This window comes from Alligator sinensis, unplaced genomic scaffold, assembly GCF_000455745.1.
Source record: "Alligator sinensis unplaced genomic scaffold, ASM45574v1 scaffold226_1, whole genome shotgun sequence".
Lineage (NCBI taxonomy): Eukaryota > Metazoa > Chordata > Crocodylia > Alligatoridae > Alligator > Alligator sinensis.
The window spans coordinates 2,053,865-2,076,168 of NW_005842028.1; the positions used below are offsets into that span (position 1 = coordinate 2,053,865).

The window sequence follows — 22,304 nt, forward strand, 5'->3', positions numbered from 1 at the left end:
TAATACGCGGTTCGCAGAAAACGTAAAATTTGGAATTGCCTGCGACATCCACAACAAAAATGTAATAGAAATAAAATGCTGGCTCCCCAGTGGGAGCTGGCAGTCCTCGCTGCTAAAAGGCAATGGTGAAGGCTAGTGGGGTGGCATGAAGGGCAGCTGCCCCCTTGTCCCATCTCCCTGGCCAGGGTTCCTCCGCCAAACAGTGCTATGAGGCAGGATGGCACAAGGGGCAGCCAGCAGGCAAGAAGGCAGCCACCTCCTTGCCCCTCCTCCACTTTGGGGCCTCTCCACCAATCAGTGCCAAGCGGAGGGGTGGCATGAAGGCAGCCTACAAGCAAGATGGCAGCCAGCCCCTCATCCAGGGGCAGGACTGCCAAGAAGTGCCCCCAAAATCAGCTTTGTGCCCCACAAGTGGGCTGCCAAAAACCATCTCTCAACACTTTTAGGTACATCCCTACATGTGTGCCATCTGGAAAAGAAACTAAGACAGATATGGCCCAGTGATGCTTTGGTCAGAAAAGCATGCTTGGTGGTTGAGCAGCAGTTTTATTATTGTTGTTTAGAATATGTGCATAATACCCTCTTCTCCTTTGACTAATTCAGATACTCTCTGGAGTACAAACAGATCAAAGGAAGCTTTACAATTCTCAGTACTGCTGGGACAAAATGGTAGTTGCAGCTTGCTACTCCTGACACTACTCCCAGAAGAAGCAAAAGCAGAATTCTTCTATGCAAAATTTCCACACAAAGACTTCAAGGATGTACCAAGCTCAATATAAAACCTTATTGTAACGCATGGGATACAGTGATAAGCAAGAGAAAAACTTGTTTTTTTAAAAAACAAAATATTAAGATGTGGACTCTATCCATTAAAATGGGAATTGGACATCTACAGCCTACAGGCCAGATCCAGGGCCATCTGATTCAGCCCGTGGCCATAGGCCTTTGGTGGCGTTCAGCAGCAGGGGGGGATTCAGCAGTGAATACACTCCCTGCGCTGCTACAGAAGCAGTGCTGGCTTCAGGAGCTTTTCCCCTGCTACTGCCTCTCTCTGCCATCAATAACAGAAGTAGCAGCAGATATATCCTAATGTCTATCTACCTTTGACCACAGCTGTGTCATCCTGGCCCGCAGCCCAAAAAGGTTGCTGACCACTACATTAAGTAGACACCCAACAATGACACCTGAGCAAGTTAACCAATAAAGAATCTTACCCAGACCATAAGGGTTGCTGTTTGCTGAGGCTGGTGTTGAGGTACTACTACTCGATGCAGATGTGGTAGCAGTACTCCCAGTGCTGCTTGTCTGCTGAGCTGGATGATCTTGTGATCTGAAACCAAGTTAAAACTATAAACTAGTTCACTGCAAAACCTTTTTTTTTTTTTTTTTTTTAAACTGCTTTGTTGATCTCCAGATAACTTGGTGTCGTTTTCAGAAATGACCAGAATGTATATTAACAATATTCTCAAGACATATTACATCAAATTAAGGGTGAAAGACTTCTCCTTTGTTTGATACCATTATTTACTTTTGGATCCCAAGTAATTTACCCTAATATTTCTTTAGATCAGTGGCAGACCACCATTTCTGCCAGGTACGCCATAAATTAGGCCCCAGCCCTCCAAGTGCCATCCCAATCCCTTTCTCTTGCCTGATCTGCTATGCTGTGCTGCCTATCCCCTCTCTAATCTGCCATGTGCCACACAGAAACTGCTCATGGCACTTGTGGCATATGTGCCACAGGTTGGCCTCCCCTATTTTAGAACGTGGCACGAAGGTGCCCTTGTCGAAATGAATAACGAACTCGCACAGAATTAATCTAGAATCTCCAAGACAGTGAGAGCAGAGAAAGCTTCCTGCTACTTACTCCTAAGTGTCCACATAGTTGATTAATTAGCACACCAGAAATTTACATCATGGTTTATTCTACAGTAATTTCCCACGTAGACAAGCCCTGAATTGACTTTCTTATTGTATTCCCAAATACCACCAAAAGGATCTGGCTCCCACTAACACCATGAGGACGATTCTAGCCAGTCACTGAAGCACTACTCTGTTGGCCATTTTCCCTGACAAAACTCCAGCTCTTCTCACAGAACTTAACAATTCAGCTCCTTTCCTATGTTGTCCCCCTGCAGGAACAAACTAAGTTAGTTTTCTGAGAGTCCTGAGTAAAAGCCTCCTACCCAACTCTTTCTAGCTGGGACACTGTGATAAACTTAGTTTGGTCAAAGTGTATTGATTCAGCTGTAAATGGTCTACAGCAGGAGTGTCAAAGTTTCAGACTACAAAGCCCCCTCATTCACCCCCTGGTGATGCTGCTGGGTATCACATGTGACCCACATGGCGCATGCTGGACTGGCTCCACATGCAGGGCTTGTGATGCATGCAGCACACAGTGCCTGTTCCAGCTGACCCAGAATGCAGGTCCTGCACAGCATTTACTTACTCCAGCCCATCTGTGTTGTCTGTACTGCCCATTCTGGGACCTGTGCTGCATGCAGAGCCCAGTTTGGCCAGTTTAGGCAGCACATGGCCTAGATTCAGCGTGTGGGGTGGGGTGGGGGCATGTCATGGGCCTGATCCAGTCCATGGACTGGTCCTATACCACCCACTCATCCTGCCTATGGGGCCAGATGAGTTTGACATCCCTGGTCTACAGCAAATATAAAACAGTTTTCAAGCCATAGGCATAGCAGCATGTACTGAGCCCTATCATCTATTCAGAATTAATAGCCCTTGGAAACAGAGTACACAAACCTAAACAAGTTAATTCTGGAATACAAGGGAGTTTGACAGGACCTAGAACTCCCAAGTGAAGCTATTCCTGGAATAACCAAATTTGCAGAGTGAACAATTCCACATCCATGATAGCCTATCTACTCCAAATTGAATGCACGTGCTCTTTGAAGTTCATTCTTAATTGCAGGGTGCCTCTGGTCTCCCAGTGGGCCAGAGGGAATAACTGCTTCCAACTGGGATTTTAGGGTCCACTGTGATTATTTTATGCCACACTACTAAATAATTTCATCTATAAATCCACATTTCATAGCGTGATTTGAGATGACACTTGCTGCTTGAAAAATCTTACTCACTCAGAATGGTATCTTTGATCCAATTCTAAGTTTTAAACAAGCAAAGATACAGAATCTGCTAATGAAATCTGATACTTCTTGGTATCTCCCACAAATAAACTAGTCAACTAAGTACTGGAAATAATGGACTTTTAAGATTTGAGGTAAACCATCATTACCATAAGGCACTTTATGAAAACCCTTCTTATTAACAGGCCAAGTATTAATACTTTTTACTGATAATAGGTAGCTACAGATGGGGAATTAGACTTGGAGAAGACTGAAACCAAAGATTTAAGTCCAAAAAAATAGGTATCTCCTAGTTCGTTCTACCTATATTGAAACAATGCAGTTGCTGCTGAGGTACTGGTTTATAATACTTCTGTTTGGGAGCTGGGGTATTCACACCTAAAAGCGTAACATGATATGCAGACCTCTGAACAAGTGCCATCTTCTTGAGCATCATAACCATGGAAAGAGGAGATTCTTTTTAGAAGCCTGTAAGATCTCTGCAATGCAAATGCCATTACCATTGGTCTCAAAGCCTTATTCTTCAACACTTAGACACACGGACAGATTTTCAAATCACAAACTGACCTTCCAAGATCACATGGTAGATTTGAACTCCTTTCTACTGTCATAGATAATATTTTCTGTGCATTTTAACAGAATCTCAGGTAACCAACATCATATATTTTGTCAGTCAGGTTTTATGTTTGAGAATTCTGATTTGCAGGTGAAATACACAAGAACAGCTTTTCCCTTCTGAATCAGTCCCATTTGTTTCAAGTCTTAATCTTTAAGAACAGACTCTACACATGAGCTTTCAGTTAGCTGCCACTTCCAGGAAACTGGACATAAAAAGGATATTAAATTATTCAAATCCCTGATACAGACTCTGGTAAACAGACTGGAGGCTGAAAGACTGATTTATATAACCATAATGTGGTGCCAGGATCTCAGAGACCATCATTCACAGATATAAGCAAAACATTCAGGACACAAGGCTAGAAACAATCAAGATGACAGATTTATCTTGAACCGTCTAAACTGGAATCTTGAACCTACTGGCAATTCCTGTCGTCAGAGCCTGGAAGGTCTTGGAACAGTCTAGAGTGAAAGCTGATGACTGCTACCTAATCAGAAGAGGACAAGGATCAATGTGAAGGGGCTGCAAGGTCACCTCTCTGCAATACTTAAAAGCAGCCTTAGTACTGAACTGGGATACTGATGAAGTCATGTTTGCATGGGGTATTCCCCATAAAACTCAAAAGGACCACTGGTGCTATTATGCATGTGAAGCTGGTAGCCATGGAGGAAGATGCCAGAAATTAGTATCTTTTCCTAAGTACCGTATTTCTTGGAGTCAACCTTAAACACCATCCAAGAATAGCTGGCCTGAAGTTTTTTCAAGAGGTTGAGTTTTGTACTCCTATGGCATCAGAAGTACTTTCTAATACAGAAGGCTCAGACATTTGGGGCCAGGGAAATACAGATCAAGAGGGACCTATTTATCTCTCTAATGACATCTTTTTTAATTGAGATTTACGTGGTCTTGGAGTCTTTTTAGAAGGTAACTTACATGTGGTACACATTTCTGTAATGTGTCTTTTCCCCAGGAAAAATTTGCTCCTGGTATGTTGATTATTTAAAAAAGGCATTAAGGCTACTATAAAGAACAATTTTTAAAGCTTGGGAGATGTACGTTTGGCCACAGCAACCAAACTGGGTGAACACAAAATCAGCTGCTTCAAAAAAAGTGTAAAAGATGGCCCAACAAAAACATATGAACCTATTCTTAAATAAGCACCTTTTCTACATCTGACCACAACAGAAGAAGTTGAGTGCCATACTGGGTCAGACTAATGGAATCCAACAGTGGCAGTAGTGGAGGTTGTAGAGGAAGAGCATATGAACAAGGTATTTCTAGAGAGCAATCCATCTCCTGGTCAATACCCTCCTTTGTGTTCACCATCATTGGTTTAGATATCCTACCCAATACATTTCTGACTGTTCAGTTTAATAACTATTAATAGATCATCCATGAATTTGTCTAGTTCCTTTCTGAATGTAGCCATTTCATCTACCTCTACAACCTCCCGTGGCACTGAGTTCCACAAATTAACCACATGCTGTGTGAAAAAATACTTTTTGTTGGTTTTAAACCTGTCTTCTGCTAATTTCAGGGAGTGCCCCCAAGTACTCAGGGACTCTGAGTAACAGTTCTCTATTCACTCTGCCCACATGCTTCATGGGCATGCTCAGATGTGCGTGGATGTTTGGTTTCCTGGGGACAAGTAGCAGTGGTACACCTTGCACCTCAGCTACTTGTCCTGGGGAATGGCCATGCCACGTGCACTTTGACATGTGGAAAATTAACCCAGGAGTGGTAGGGGAGGCTGGAGCCAGCACTGTGCTAGCCCGAGCAGCTTTACCTGGGGTCCTCCTGGGGATGCAGCCATGGTGATCTGGTGGGCAGAGCCTGGCTGGCAGCAGCTGTGCGGCTCCGGGTGGCCCAGCTCTGCTTTTCAGCAGTGCATGCTGCCTGAATATGTGCTGCTCCGTTTTGTTTTTCCTCAATTTTTTTTTTGGACACCTGGATATCCAGAAAAAAGAGACGGAGTAGAGCACACTCGAGCAGCACACCCTTGCAGCACGGAGAACACCGGACTTTGTAGTACGTGACACTGCAAACATGTTTGCAGTACCACATACTGCACTCGTCTGGGGGCGCCCCACAATTCTATTATTTCTTCCTCCCACTCCCAGGGTAGATAAAAATCAACTATTTTTTTAAATTAAAAAAAAAATTTAAATCAGATTTTTTTTATTTAATCGTATTTAGTTTAAGATGCTTTAAAAAAAATAAACCTATATAAAGATAATTTTAATTTAAGATGTGTTAAAGCTAAAAAAGATATCATAGAATAGGAATTATAACTTCTAATTATATACTATTTGAGACAATATATTAATGTAACCCTTTTAGAAAAGTTTTATAAAATAGGTCACAACAGGCCAGGAACTATATTAGGGGCCCAATCTTATGGGGTTCCCAGAGGCTGCTCTATAGAGTTGTAAAGATCAAAAGAAAATCATTCTACCCAATGGGACTTAGTGCTCAGTCTAAAAGATCCCATTAAGCATCTCTGTGAACTGAGCTTGTCTTACTTGTCCAGTCTATGAATAAACAGGAAGAGGAAGGTGAAGATTGAGTCTGCTGTATAACCCAGTATTTTAAGTTTCTCATGTTGACTTGGCTGAAATAATCCATTTATTTTTTTGTTAAAAACACATTTCACATTTGTAACTAAAATAGTTAAAAATTCAAAAATACATATGCTTGTTTTGTTAAAATAATTATACATGTTTGTTGAAGAAAAATATCCGAAATACATAATCTTGTTGTTTTAGTTACATGAAACAATTCAAATGTCTGTTGTTTTTGGTGATTGTTGTTGTTGTTCTCCTAATACAGCGTGGCAAAAATATCCCCCAAATATCCATGATTAATCTAGTGAACTGGAGATAGTTCACCTCCCAATGACTTGACAAGCAGTTGCTTCAATTAGCTTTGGTAAATAAAATAACTAAATCATAATTCAGTTCTCTGATGTAGCTGCAAAATTAAGCTGAAAAAATAATCAAAATCAATTAGTGCTTTAAAATGTATAGCATGCACCTTTTAAAAATGAAACCTACATCCATCTCCAAGTTGTGAATAATATGTATTAAGTTTACACCAAACAACAATACAATGATTAAACCAAGGCTTCCTGACCGGTGACTTAAACTGCAATTTAAATCACAATTTAAATCAAATCTATCCTGCCCTCTCCTTTCCAAATTGGAAGACTCCAACTTTTAAAAAAACATCTCCCCTGAAATGGTAACTATGCCATACTCCTGATCATTTTGATTGTCTTTTTTATTTTTCCACATGAAAAAGTTGACATAGTAAAAAGACAGAGGAGGTAAACAACTGGTTATAACAGAAGGCCACAATAGCCAAAGTTGGGTTTTTGCTCAACTCTCTTGGCCAACTTACACTTTTGTTTTCGTGGTTTACCCCAAGAGAGTGGCCAACCTGAGTCATGCATGTCCCAAGTGGACCACTTCCCATGGCAGGCAGAGGATCTAACAGGGAGCAGAGATAATGGGAACAGATAGGCCAGGGAATAAAGAGCAGAGCAACAGGCGCAGAAGATAGGGCAGAAAGGCAAGAGAAAAGCAAAAGATCAGGACAGGGAAGGGGACTGGAATGGCACTGGGAGAGGTGGTGAGGCTTACTTTATGGCACACCTGCCAAAAAAAAGTTGGCGTCTATTAAGTACTCCAGCCTCATTCCAGGCTGATATCACTGACCTAGCAGTGGAAGTCTTTGAACAGGCTTTATGCAATATGCAGAGACATCAGAAATAGCTGGAGGGAAGAAGGCCTCTTAGAACACTATTTTTACATGCAGACTCACCAACTGCCATGGAGCTGCCCTCAACTGCATATTAAGCCCACGAAAGAAGCCATATTGTAATTTCTGCTCTGCATTTGACGGCTTGCTCAAAGACGAAAGCAGATACTGCTGATTGGGCTTGGCCTGAGGTGCTGAATAAGCTTTTGTTCACTCTTACAAGGAATGAGAATACATACTTAAGAATGCTATGGGCAACAAATGAGAAATGTGGAAACAACCATGGCAGGAAGGTCAAGGAGCTGATCTTTTTTCTTTTTTTAAAGCTGACATGGTTAAAGTTCAGAAGGTGGCACCTGAGTTCCAAGAGAGAAAGCTAGTCTCTATTGCTGAATTTAGGGACAAGAATTTTAAAAGGTCTAGGGAATTTCTGCCTGTGTATGGCTGACAACCAGGACCCAGGAGTGAGAAAACTATTCTATCATCACATCTAGTTCTCCAGAACAAAGACTGTTAGAGATCATATTACCACAACATATATCTTGCTTTTTACAGTGAAATAGAAGACAGTTCAGCAGTCAGGTTACCTGTTTTGTGTTTTGATAACAAGGTGAACAGTAAGTCCATCATGAATCCCATGCTGGGTTAGAGTATCTTGGTCTTTTAATATTTTCCCAGCAAATATCAACACAAGTTGGTCAGTGTGGGACTTGAAACGCTTAGAGATTTCTTCCTTAAACTAGATGAAACAAAAAGAAAGAGTTAACATAATACACTGATTTATATATACCAAGCTATTCTGCTTAAAACACGTTTTAGGAGAGGTACAGCTATTCTTCTGTTCACATTTACTGGATATATGTTGCTTTATGCAATATAAAATGTTGCCTCAGCTTTGTTTTTGAAGGCAATTATGAAATCAGGGAATCCTAATTTGTACTCCAAAACAATTCAACCATTGATCAAAAAAGCAGTACACTTAATGTACTGTGTTAGAGCAATTACATTTTCATACTGGCCTTGCACAAACTGCATATACAGTGAAAATATTCATGTCAAAGAATGAAGTAGAGAAATTCTGGTTCTCTCTCTCAGGTTTTTACATTTAGGTACAATAGCTTAAACTTTCCAAATTAATCTCTTAACAGAGGGAGTCAAAACTAGAAAAAAATAAAACTTAAAAATTAAGATTACTTAGTTGACTTTGATGCCATTTTCAGATCACATATACACACCACAGAGATGACCATTTATATGTTCCTGTTTAGTATCATAAATCAGAAATAACTAGTGAAGCTTCATCTTTTAGTGAAACTTTAAATACTTGTCATTGAAACTGTAATCTAACAACCATCTGTAGACTTAAGCCTCGACCAAGTCAGATTTGCTATTAGCAATGCACCTGCTTACACTGGCAGACAAAGAAGTGAGCACAAAAAGGCAATGGGCACATAGTAGTACCCAGTGCCATAAACATACTTGGCTGCAAAAATAGCATGTCCTCGCCGGCCCCCTCCTCCCCCCTGCCCATTACACACAAACAGCTATACCTGTGGTTCTCATGTGGCTGTAAAAGTAGAAGGCTACATTAGTGACAAGAAATGCTATCAGTCACTAACAAGCTATGTCACCAAAGCCCAAAAGCAGGGGTGGGTAAAATACAGCCTGAAGGCTAGATCCAGCCTGCTAATAGATTGCATCTGGCCTGGGGCTGCCTCCACAGCAGTCCACACGGGACCAAGCCCCGACTGCTCCCACACCCATGGCAACCGGCGCCTTGCTCCTGCCTGCACCCACCGACCATGCTGCCCTGGCTAGTGCACCCAGCTTCCCAGCAGGGCTGCCTTCCACCCACTCAGCTGCCCAACAGATGGCTGCTCATTGCACTGGGTGGGCAGAATAGGTGGAAGGCAGCCAGGAGCAGGAGCTGGAGTCCTGCATTATGGGGCAGGAGCCATCTGACTGCAGCTCCTCCTGCCTCCCCTCCCTTTCACCCCCAGCTGGGCATGTGGTGCCCCATGCTACCTGCTGTCCCGAGCAGCAGGACCAGAGCAGGAGAAGAGCCGCTGGAGGCAGGGGGAGAGTAACAAGGAGGCTGCAGAGCAGGAGCAGCCTCACTGGGAAGCTGGGCGCGCTGGCTGGGGAAATGCTGTTGGTGGGCACGGGGCAGGTGCAGGCGGAAGCATGGTGCAGTTTGTCTCAGGTGGGAATGGGCAGGGCTTGGCCCAATGCAGAGCACTGCAGGGGCAGCCACAGGCCAGATGGGAAGGAAGGGAAGGAGGAAGAGTGCCTGCACTGTATCTCCTGGGTGAGCTCTACTGTACGCACTCCCTTCCCCACTCCCCTGGCTGGCTCCTGGAACCTAGCCCCCACAATTCCCCCTTCATAATATTTATTTGAGCTATTATACAATCCCCTCTAAATACACTACTCAAAAAGACATAAATGAGGACAAAAATATTTTAATTTGATTTTAAAAATAATGTTATAGTAGATGTTTGATTTTTAATTTTTTTAAAAATACAATTTGTTAAAATTACATCTTCTGAAAGATTTTATGTGTGGCCCTCGCAAGCCGAAATAATTCTCCACCCCTGCCCTATGGTGACATACCTAAACCATGGGTCTCTTTCAAACCCAGGTAATAAAGCTACTCAGAACTGTGTCAACACTAAAGAGCTAGCACCAATTGCAGAAAGAAGCCATCAGCTCACTTCAAAGGTCACCGATACTGGATTCCAGAATTAATGGATAAGTACAAATCAGATACAGCATCCCATTGTTTAAATAGGAAGGAAAAGAAACACCAAACAAAACACATTTGCACCAATACTTCTAGTTACTAAAGGTAATCAAAGAATACCAGCTCCTCCAACTAATGAATTCTCAGCCTATCATAGACTTCTGGAAAAAAAAAGGAACATACCCATATATTTATATACTGGGTATGCCAGAAAATAATTTTCAATATATATGATTTTGTAAACAACTGCAAACATCTAATCTTCTATTCCTGAGCAAAGTAATAAAGTCCCCAATATCAATTTCTGCCAAAATAATAAATCTTTCCAATCACATTCAAGCCTAGGATCTGATCTGCCAGAGGTGAAGGCTGCCTGCATGAATGGTGACCTTTTAGTCATACACTAGAGCAGTGGTCTCCAACCTTGTTAAGTAGATCACCTTTGACATTTAAAAACAACCCAAGATCTACTGTATGCGGCCACCAGACCCCCCCCAACCCCCACCCCGCCCAGCAGGCAAGTCTGTAGGGAGGGAAGGGGGGGGGGGGGGGGGGGGGGAGGGGGGGGGGGGCAGATTGAGAAAAAATGATTTGGGGGCGCAGGTAAGTCCCACCCAGCTGGGGCCCCACTCAACTTAACCCTGCTCACTGCTGGGGCCTCGATCTAGCCCCTGCCCCTTCCCTCCCCCACGGACTGACCTGCTGGGCTAGGGCATGTGCGTGCACGCACGCGGGCACTCAGGCCTCCAGCCCAGCCTCAGATCGACTCCAAGATCTACTGGTGGATTGAGATCCACTGGTTGGTGTCCACCGCACTAAAGGAAATTACCCGCATTCGTCCTTCTAAACTTCTCAACAGTATCTGAAACTCTTAAGTCAGGGGACTGCTTCAAGATATTTAGCAGGAGTAACTGGCAAGAAAATTGAGCCAGTTTCAATTCTTCCTTAAGACTGTGATAGACAAAGGCACATCTATTCTGTGGCGTTCCTACCTCTGAAGTTCTACAAGGCTCCTACAAACACCATCCTCTTGACACAGCAAACTATTGATGGATTTAACTGGCTGACAGTAATGAATGTACCATAAACTTAGGCAAGCTGCAAGACATCTTGAGTTTTAATTCCAAAAGTATTTGGACAACACCCAGCTCTATTTCTCTCCCACAGACAATAACTGTAAACACCATCCACTATCAGTGCCGGAATGAAATAAACCACCATATAAATGAAAGATACACTTATATTTAGGGTGTTACTAGAGATAAAATAGAGTTGTGACAATGTAAAACTTTTCCATTATAGAGCTAAGTAAATTTCTCAATAAATTAAGGCATTTTGCATACCTCATTGCTTGGAGAATCAGATGATGAAGAAACTCACAAAAAGCTTGCTAGCAGAAGTGTGTTGGGTATGGGTTTCTATCTGATTCAACATGTTGGGGTGACCGTTTCCTTTTTATTAAGTATAAGTTATGCTTTAGCCAGTTTTATTATTTTCATGAGACTACTAGGAAGCAAAGACTTCTTTGGGCAATATCCTAACTACATAGTTGGTTCAATTAAAGATAAAGTTAGAAAAACTTTTGAATGCAAGACATTCTAGCTTTATCCACGCACTAAGGCAGGGGTGGGCAATTATTTTGGGCGGAGGGCCGCTTGCTGAGTTTTGACAAGCCATCGAGGGCCCCATGACAGGCAGCCAGAGGCAGATAAATATTAATTTTCTGAATTTTTTTATGGGCTCTGTTGGCTGCATTTTGCCCACCTCTGCACTAAGGTTTGCTTGATTTTCACTCAAGATGAGGTATAAACTTTTCATAATTTTTCTGCAATATTTGATGCCCAATATGCTTATGGAATCCAGTTTATTGTAATGCTGTAGTAACTAAAGCTCATTAATTTTCTTTTCTTTTTTTAAATCAACGTGTATGCTAAACTAACTACTTGTTGGACACAATGGAAAAGCAAGACTTAAGACCACCTAATGAAACAGGAAGGTATAAAGAAAATTAATACAGGGCCTTGTTTTTAGTAAGAAAAAGGAAGTGGTCTTCTTAAAAAGAGTTAACTCATGTGTTCACTTCCTTGTCTTTTTGAGTGCCTAGATGCTTTGCTGATAGCAAACAACTCAACATACAGTCCCGGGGAAGACAAGAGCGTTCGTTTTCATGAGTTAGACTTGACATCACATCAGTTTCATGAGTTCCTCATGAAAACTACAAACCACCTCATCTTCACTGGTATTTTACTGTAATTTGCTAGATATGAATACACTACTTCTTCCTAAATACGGTGCTTGAGCATGGTGTTATCCTGAAACTCTATTCCAAGAATGGTATTATGGGGTGCAATGTTCATTTTCTGAATCACTCTCATATCCGATATGCTCAGTATACAATATTTTTAAACTACCAGGGCTGCTGCAAATTCAGCTTAAGAAAAAACAAAACAAAACAAAAAAACAACCAACCCACTTGGGTGCGTTTTTTTTTTTCTTTCTTTTTTTCTCTTCTTCAAATATTATCATAAATTAGAGGCTCTCCAAGCCAAGTTAAAACTTCAGTTATGTCTGTTGAACCTGCCTGGCCTAGAAGTCCAAATAAACATACAGGTTTCCCTCGCTTTATGTGGGTTCTGCACGTGTGAACTTGCTCTTATACGATGACCCTTTTATACCAAAAATTCATTATTTGCGAGGTAAATTCACTTTTATGCAATCAGTGTAGGGGAAGCCCAGAGTCAGCTGCTTTGTGCGGTGCATTGTGAGAGTGACTATAGTCTCCTGTGTGGATCTGTGCTCCTCACTCGTTGTCTGCAACATGTGTTTCTGTAGTTGCCATCCCCATTATGGGAACATTCACCATCACCCTGTGCTTGTGTTTACTGTCTGCTGTTGGTTAAGTACCAAAATTGTCTTGTAAAAGTGGTTGAAAAGGGTCTGAGGGTCAGTACAGTCAAGGTCTTGTAACATATCCCTATTTATTACATTAGAATCATAGAATCAATGGATCAGAAGGGACCTGGAAGATCATGAAGTTCTGTCCCCTGCCACAGGCAGGAGGTTAATGAGCTCAAACTAGCTCAATGACATGCTTATCCAGCCTCCTCCTGAACACCTCCAAGGGTGGCAACTACGTCACCTCTGCCAGGAGTGTGTTCCAGGTTTTAGCTACCCTTACAAAGAAGTTCTTCCTTATGTCCAGTCTAAATCTTCCCTGTTAGTTTGTGTCCACTGGTCCTTATCTCCGCAAGGGGTGCCTTCCTGATGAGTTGCTCCCCAAGATCTTGGTACTCTCCCAACATACTTGTAGGTGCTATCTACTCACCTCTCAGCCTCCTCTTACTCAGTGTGAACAAGCCTAGTTCTTGGAGTCTCTCCTCATATGGCCTATCGTCCAGGCCCCTGATAATGCAGGTGGCACTTCTCTGCACCCTCTCGAGCTTATCCACATCCTTCTTGAAGTGTTGTGCCCAGAACTGGACACAGTACTCCACCCGCAGCCTCACCAACACCAAGTAGAGAGGGAGGAGCACCTCTCTGACTGCTGGCAACATACTGGCTGATGCATGCCAGAGTTCTATTTGCCCTGCCGGTGACTTCCTTGCACTGCTGGCTCATGTTCATCTTCTAATCGACTGTGACCCCCAGATCCTGTTCAGATGCCCTGCCAGCCAGTGGGCTGCTGCCTATCCTATAATTATGGTTAAGGTTCTTCCTACCCAGATGCAGGACCCGGCATTTTTCCCTGTTGAACCTCATCTGATTCTGATCAGCCCATAGAACCAGTCTATCTAGGTCGCCCTGGATCCTTGCCCTATCCTCTGGTGTGCCCACATTTCCCCACAGCTTGGTATCATCAGCAAACTTAACCAGTGGGTTCCCCGTATACGAATTTGAGTTATGTACCATTTTCCAGGAACACATGTATGGCATAAAGCGAGGGAAATCTGTAATTTTATCAATGCATAAAAGCAAAAGGAATCTAGCTCTTACATGTGTTTGCTCTAAAACAGGGGTCAGCAACCTCTGGTCTGCAGAGCTGCTGGATCTGGCCCATGGAGCAGGGCCTTGGAGGGGGGAGGGGGGTTCTGTATACTGCACTGCATCTAGGTACTTTACTCATGCCACACTGCAACTGGGCAGCAGAGAGGAACAATAGCAGAAAAAAAGCAGTGGTGGCAGCCAGGTTCTAGTGCCAGCCGTATCTTCAACCTAAGCTGGGTCATTCTGGCCCATCACCAGAAAACAGCACTGACCACTGCTCTAAAACATTTTATTTTATCACTGATAGAAGCAAAGGACTGACGATGCATGGCGCAGATGAGCCTTTTTACATTATCACTTTTCATAGTAGACCTGTACTTTAACCATTAACTTATTAATGTTTGACCAGCTGACTAATGGAGCTGAAACAGAGAACACTTTAAATGATCTTACCTACAGAAATTAAAAAAAAAAAGTTAGGACCCAGGCTGCCTGTTGACACACACCACCCCCACGGATCGAACCAACTGCTTTCTGCTGACTCACAAGAAGCACTGAAAAGCAGCAGCTGCAATAGCATTACAGCCCATTCATGTGCCAGACTAAAGACAAAGAACATTGTCAAAAAGGAATAAGCCAGGAGAACAACAATATCCAGAAACACCTGTCTCCACCTTCAGCCAGTCCTGGTCTAACACAAGGAGCTAAATTCTGGCAATGATTTTCGAAGGAACCTCAGGATATTAACTTACAGTGGGTATTAGCTCTCTGAAGTGCAACTGCAAGTGTCGATGCAATCTTTTGAAATTTTCAATTTACACTTTTATCTGGCTAAGTAAGAAAGTGATAAAGTCACCCAATTTCCCTCCGCAGTTGCTTTCAGCACAGAATTATCTCCGTGGTGAAGGAAAGGTATTCCAGGATTTGGTGGTGGCTACAAGAGTTACAATTTATATTCATGTTCCTAAAGCTAAACTTTAAATTACAAAGACTGATATTACAGTGATATCATTTTACTCAGAACTGTCCCCTGCTTACTTTCCAAGTCAGATCTCTAATAAGTAATACTTCTTACTCCCATAATTAAATTGGTAGTCAATGCAGTTAAAAGAATTGTTCTGTACTTCATTCACTTTCACACATTAAATCTGTGCAAGTCAATCAGACTCGCAGGATTCAAAATAATTTTTCTTTCAGATCCTTGGCTGAGTTCATAAGGTTGACAATTAAACACACAAATAATACTCCTACTTGAGGTGGTGTGGAAACAGCACTGGAAAGGGGCAAGGGGTCTATTCCCACCTCTGATACCAGCCTGCTGCCAGATTTTTTTTTTTAAAGTTACTTCGCTTTTCTGTGTCCTGATTATTCATCTGTAAGAGGAGGATAATGATGCTCACCTCTTTTGCAAAGCACTTTGAAATCTGCTGAGGAAGAGTGTTAAGCTACGCATGCCAAGCAAACAGAGGTGGACATAAGTGGGATTCTTAAAAAAAGATACTTTTAGCGGTAGGACTGCACTTTGTACCTTTATCTACAAAGGCAGCAGAGATGTTAAATTACCTTGCTAGAAACAGACAACTGTGAGAAATGTTCATTCAGAAGGTCCTATCATTCTTCTGGTCATGAAATGGCAGATGTTGTTCATGGAATGGTGTCTAGACTACTTTGAATTAGGGGGAAAAAATTAAAAAATGCTGCAGAACCCAAAACATAAGTAAGCTACAATTAGAGCTAAAAACAAACAAACAAAAACTTACGGTCACACCCATGGTTACCTTTAAACAGATTTTATTAAGCCTTCATGAAGGAGCAAACTAAGGGTGCACCAATAGAGATTTTGGGCGCCAGTACCAATAGCTGATTTTTAAGGAGGCATATTGGTCAATACCAATCCAATTTCTGATACTAGCTGAGTACAGCTGGTAAGTCTGTTGTGGTGGAAGGAAAGGCGGGGAAGAAGCGGGGGAGCAAATCAATGCCCCCTGTGGTGAGGGAGGGGGCAGGGGCAAGCGTTGCCCAGCTGTAGTGAGGCGGAGTACAGGACGGAGCCACAGCTTGTGGGGGGAGGGAGGGGTGGCTCCCACCACTGCTTGCACCCTGGGAGGGCAGGGGGGCGTGTGCCCCTGGATCTGCATGGGGCAGGGTGGGCATGCTGCAGCTGTAGGTTGGAGCTGGAGCTGTACTGGGCTCTTCTTGGTGGGGGCTGGGCTCAGGGAAGGAGCTACACAGGAGGTTGCAGGCCCTCTCAAATTTCACCATAGCCTTGCTTGCAGTGCAGTGCCACCACCCACCCAACACAGCCCCCATTCTTCCCCGCATGTGGATGGAGGTGGGGTGCTGACCCGGGGCTGTGCCAGGTGCATGTTGGTGTCAGCACTGGGAGCAGGCCTACGGCGAAATTTGAGGTGGCTGCAGCCTCCTCCATACCCCACACTCTGAGCCCAGCCCCCACGAAGAAAAGCCCAGCACAACCTTGGCTCCAGCCCACAGCTGCAGCCTGCCCTGGCCCCCCCATCCGTGGGGCACATGCCCCCTCCACCATACCCTCCCGGGGTGCATCCAGCAGTGGGAGCTGCCCCCTGACATGCTGCAGCTCCCGTCCCACATCCTGCTCCGCCCCAGCTGGGCAGTGTCTGCCCCTACCCCCTCCCTCACCATGGGGGGCATTGATCTGTTCCCCCCCACGCCCCTTCCCTTCCCCCACCCCTTCCACCGCAATGAACTTCCCAGCTGCATGCAGCTCTCCAAGCTTCCGGGCTCTGTTCCTTGCTGCCCGACTACTGCACTGTGGCTGCACACACGCATGAGCATTTATCGGCCAAATTATCAGCTGCATCAGGCTGATTTCTGTTACAGCCAATTGTTTTTATATTGGTACCAATCTAATATCGGACCAATGTATTGGTGCACCTCTAGAGCAGTGTTTCCCAACCAATGTGCTGCAGCACAAAAGTGTGCTGTCAGAAATTAACAGATGTGCCATGGAATTTTGCCATGGCAATGAGCTACAAAAGGTATGAGGATGAGGAATGCCTTAACAGGGGTGCCACGGAAAATCTGTATTAATGGAAGTGTGCCTTGGGCTGAAAAAGGTTGGGAAACACTGCTTTAGAGCAAAACAATCAAATATCCTCGTAAAGTCTTGTATTTCATTGGGCTTCTTGGTTTCAGGTAGTAAGTGTAATATTTCCTTCTACTGGTAATTTTTAGAGGTTATTAATTTGCATCACCAAGCAGTCCAAGAAGTCTCCAACGCTTCAGAATTTGGTTCAAGATCTCACCTGATTTCTCCACCTGTATGTCAAAAGAACACTCCAAATATCTGAATGCCCAATGCCATTATGACAAACATTCCTCCAAAACACATTTTTTCACTGATTAGTTTTTCCTTGTTGCCTTTTAACAATATTTAGAGCAGTCTTCTTAGCACATTAAGAGATAAATTATTTTCTTTTTAACCATCAAATCATAGTAGAGCAGAAGAGTAGCTTTTGCACGCTGGCTTGCAAATTTTCAGGATAAACTGAGTCAGAATAAACAGTGATTGACTACAGGGAATGTATATCATTTGAAAGAGATCCTATCTGTGAAACCAAACTATCCCTTCAAAAAATGTATACTTAGTTACAAGAGACTCCAGAATCTTGTTGTTATAACATTTTTTTCTTACATCTGTCAATCTTTGCCAGGAAAAGCTTGTAAAAATAACTCCTGTTTACGGAAAGCTGTCACAAAAAGTCACCTTTCTACCTGAGCCAAGTTTGAGGAAGGAAAAAAAAAAACCCCACTGCTTTGTAAAAAGCCATTATTACTGCACCAAACAGCAACTTCTTACTGTTGAGGAACAACTTTAGTTCAGTTTCCAGAATTTTATGAGGAAAAATTCACTCCATAATTCCCATATCAGTTTGTTAAAAAGCATTAGGAAGAGCTGAAGGAAGTTAATAAGAATGATACTGTTCACAATGAGTTGGCAGTCTTTGATGAGCTTCAAGACACTGTTTAAGGAATAAAAGAACATAAATAAAAACTTACTCCAGTTTTGAAATTTTCCTGCATTAAAATGCAACAAAAAGATCATAGTATGGAAGCAGAACAAGAAGTGGCATACTGAATTTCAGCCTCTTTTGCCAGATGAGACGTATATTCGCATTGTACTGCTCTGCTACCTGTAGACTATAGGAAGACTGCTGAGACAGGATTGGCTTATATTAGATTACAGAAACTAATCTGTTCCCATATTAAAACAAGCTTTTTAAACTGCTACATTAAGTGTGCAAAAGTTAGAAATTACATAAGAGTGCCTATGCCACATACCACCCCCTTTAACACAGGTAATACCATGTTCATGTGAATACTCAAATATCAAACTTTAATATAGGGAATGTGACTAAACTACAATTGTAAGTCTCTTGCTTAAATAATACAGTTAAAAATTGTGACTGAAGTTTCATTCACAGTACCAGTTAACAGATTGTGTGCGCGCACATTTTAAAGCAAGCATAATTTTAAGTAAATAAGCAAAGCCCCAGAACAAGTTTACATGTACACATACACTAGCAATTCAACATTCCAGATTTTTAAGTATGGTGGCATGCACAGAGCAGTATTTTCAAATACTTCTTTCCAAACCAAATTATTTCCCACTTCTCCAAAGCACGTTTCCTTTTGCAGACAAAGTCCACAACAAGGTTAAAATTAATTAGAAATGCAATTATGAAAACCCAAGCGCTTCAACTGAGCTGCATTCCCTAACCTTTCCAAAAAAAGAGATTAATTTATGAGCTTAGGATAAGCATGAGAAATGTCAGGACTGAAAGCCATTTTTCTGCCAGAATTATAAACACCGAGGGCCTTAACAACCTATTTCTAAGACTACTTGAAGTACTTGTTTGTAATAAGGGGACTCTGATGGCCTCAGAGGTAAGACGACAGAGTAGGCTGAATTTCTTGTTACAGGATTACAGTGTTTACAAAATAATGCATGAGACTATAATTTTGCAATTTTTGTGTGTGTAGGTGGATGGGAAAAGTGAACTAACTACATGGGGAACCCTGAATGTTGCCAACTTCAAACCTGGGCTGAACTAACCAGCTAACAGAACATAGGAGCTCAATAACAATGTTGCAGCAACACAATGAAGCACACCAGTCAAGTGCCAGCAAGCTCCATCTCCTTTAAAGTTTTTCCTCCAAAGTAAAGTGACAGAAAATAGAGAGTATAGAACTGAATTTGGAGCAACTGCTCGGTTTCAACTGTATTTCAACTGTAACAAAAATAAAAGGAGAACAAATTACCTAAAAATAAAGCCTCTGACATGACCATTCACCACCACCAGACAGAATTCACCACCCCTCCACATTTTTATGACCTCTCCTAAGAGTATCCCATGGAGTTGATTCTATTGCAAAAAGAACTAGGTCCCAAAACAAGAGAGAAGAAATGAAATGACATTTACTCATCCAGCATAGTTGAGTATTTGGATTTTAAGTCACCAGGTGTATATATATTTTTCCACATTCAACATGAAAAATCCTTCCATAAAGTTCTGTACAAACCTGAATAATCAGTAGCAGACCTGTTTTAAGTGCTGGAAAGATACTGGCCCCAATTCTAGAGGCGGAGCCAAACACAAGATCTAAATGTGCTGGGGAAGTGAAAGATGGCTTTATGCTGGCTTTGTAATGACCCAAGTTTCCAATGGCAAGCTGCCCAGGTTACAAGTCAGAGTAGCCCTAAGATTGCTTTGGTGCCTTGCAATAGCACCCTTCAGAGACCATCATGGCACCCAAGTATCACTGAGAAACAGAAGCACTCTAGAAATGTCTCTCAGTCATGTAAGCCAAAACTAAGGGCTGAGGTAGGGTCAACAATGACAATCCGACTTGGACATTATTTGAAAATTCTACCACAGTGACAGTAACACTTTACACATCAATCAAGCAGCACAAAACAGACTCAGCATTGTACAGGCTTCTCTAAGGAGCCAAAGCATTTACTTGGATTCCAACTGCTCTACTCTAAAGCAAACAACCCAGTGAACTCTATTTAAAGGGACAATCAATGCCTCAAATTACTAACCATTTCCTTCATTACAAGGTGATTTGAAAAGCTATTTAGGTATGTCTACATGACAATGGAGCACCATGCAGAAACACCTATGAAAGAACAAGCTTATGTACTAGTGCCTACACTGCACCTGGCAGCTAGATAAGAAATTTACCCTTTCTGGTTCAAAGAGGTACCACGTATGACCTCAACTTGCATAGGACTACACAGGCACTCCAAACATACCTATAAGCTACTAAATAAGTTCAGGACTGCTATCCATTTTTGGAAGAGGATAATGCCAATAACTTGCTTGCATTAGTCAAATAAGCCACTGTTCACAACAGATACAGACGATTTGATGCTCAAAATTTATTTGGTTCTGTCTGTACACTGACATTTTCACTGCTCATGCAAATGAAACCATTGTTGATACTGTTAACAATAGGTCAGTTTCATAGTGTAGGCATAGCTACTAATACCTAAGATATAGGAACTGCAGGCCTTAAATCCCTGTAGGGGTTAGAAGTTGCCTCCATTTTTGTATAGGAATCAGAAGCATGAGGGCTGGAAGTCAGAGGTGAAGTCTTCTTGGCTTCATTACAATCAGTGGGAGTTTTTTTCCCATAGACTTCAACAGAGCCATGATTTAACTCAAGGTCTCCTCATCAGGGTAAGCTTATTTTAACCACCTTGCTTATCGTATCTGCATTTTAAGTGGGCACACAAATATTCTGTAAATCACTTTGTGAAAGCATCTCATGTGTCTGTTTTAAAAAAAAAAAAAAAGCCTAGCAATTTCAATTTTTAGACAGCTGTCAGAGGAAACACTTCACCTGTGTTAAAGCTTCATATTTAAGAAATGCAATTCAAAATTAAATGTCTAGCTTAAATGTCTTTGGAACTATTATTGGCAAAAGTCACATCTAAGTGCATTTCTCTTCCCAGTTAGTTATAAATACAAATGTCAGTGTATCCATTTGCAACTGGAAAGTTGTTTGAGCAAACCCTAATCTAGTGCCTGCAAGACCACAGGGACATTTTTTAAATTATTTCTTAAAAGGCTTTTAGGTCATCACCTTATACTTAATTGCATAGTGTCATTTTTACCCAGTAAGGAGCTTTAGATTAAGGAGGAACATCCATCAGTTTTTGTGAAATGTGCATCTATATTCCCCAACCATCTCTAAACAGATCAGATGTGATGCCGCACAGGTTTGACAAAAACAGCAGAAATAAAACCAGTCACTTTCAGGGATACTACTCGGGTCTCTGTGAGCAGCGAGAAAATGCAAAGAACAATGTCCATTTTACACTGCTGTTTCTTGGAATGGCAGTGAGCAGCAGCAAAGGCAGATGTGCTTGAGTTTTATACTGGGGAGAAAAGCCAGAAAGCATGCTTGCAACAAACTAACAGAGAACACCCACCCTGCCACAGCTCCATGGTAGCATGGTGGAGCCTAGAGATAAGTTTCCCCTGCTCAGCAGTAAAACAATTAATTTTACAATTTCAGACATGTTTAAGCCAAAAGCTGAGATAAGAGACTGCATCCCAAAAAGGTTCAGGGACGATACCCTGGAAGAAATCCCAGCATCCTCCCCCTTCCTGACAGCTAGCAAGAGGGAAAGTCTAGCTAGGGGGCTGGCCCTGCATCTTGCTACTGGAACCCCCATTTTGTTTTGGAAGCCTTGTCCTAAAAGGTGGCTTTGTTCTTTAACTACCAGGGAGCTGGCACATGTCAGTCTCTGCATGTAGACACTGGCCATGTACACAGGCAGCAGGCAGGGCAGGGTGGCCCCTTACAGACTAACTCACAGGCACAAGCCAAAGGCTACATACAGCCTGCTATGTCAGATGCTATGGAGAAACAGGCAGCAGTACCACATGGGAAGAATACAGCTCATTAGGCCACAGAAAAAGGAGCTATGACTTCAACACGAACGCTTCCAGCTAGGCTGAAAAACCTGAATGCATTTCAACACAGGTGCAAGACCAGAGCAGGCTGTCCTTGGCCTTGGAGCCCTTTTTTTTTTTTTTTTTTT

General features: G+C 42.4%; 1 protein-coding gene across 1 annotated transcript in view; it reads right to left on the reverse strand.

Annotated features, from left to right (window-relative positions):
- The window catches only part of UBQLN1 (ubiquilin 1), a 34,903-nt gene that overhangs the window by 12,232 nt on the left and 367 nt on the right, over positions 1 to 22,304 (reverse strand). The window contains exons 2-3 of the mRNA XM_025202503.1: positions 8,070 to 8,221; positions 1,215 to 1,330 (exon numbers count right to left, since the gene is read on the reverse strand). Of these exons, the coding sequence (XP_025058288.1) occupies positions 1,215 to 1,330; positions 8,070 to 8,221 (268 nt within the window). The remainder of the gene's footprint in view (positions 1 to 1,214; positions 1,331 to 8,069; positions 8,222 to 22,304) is intronic.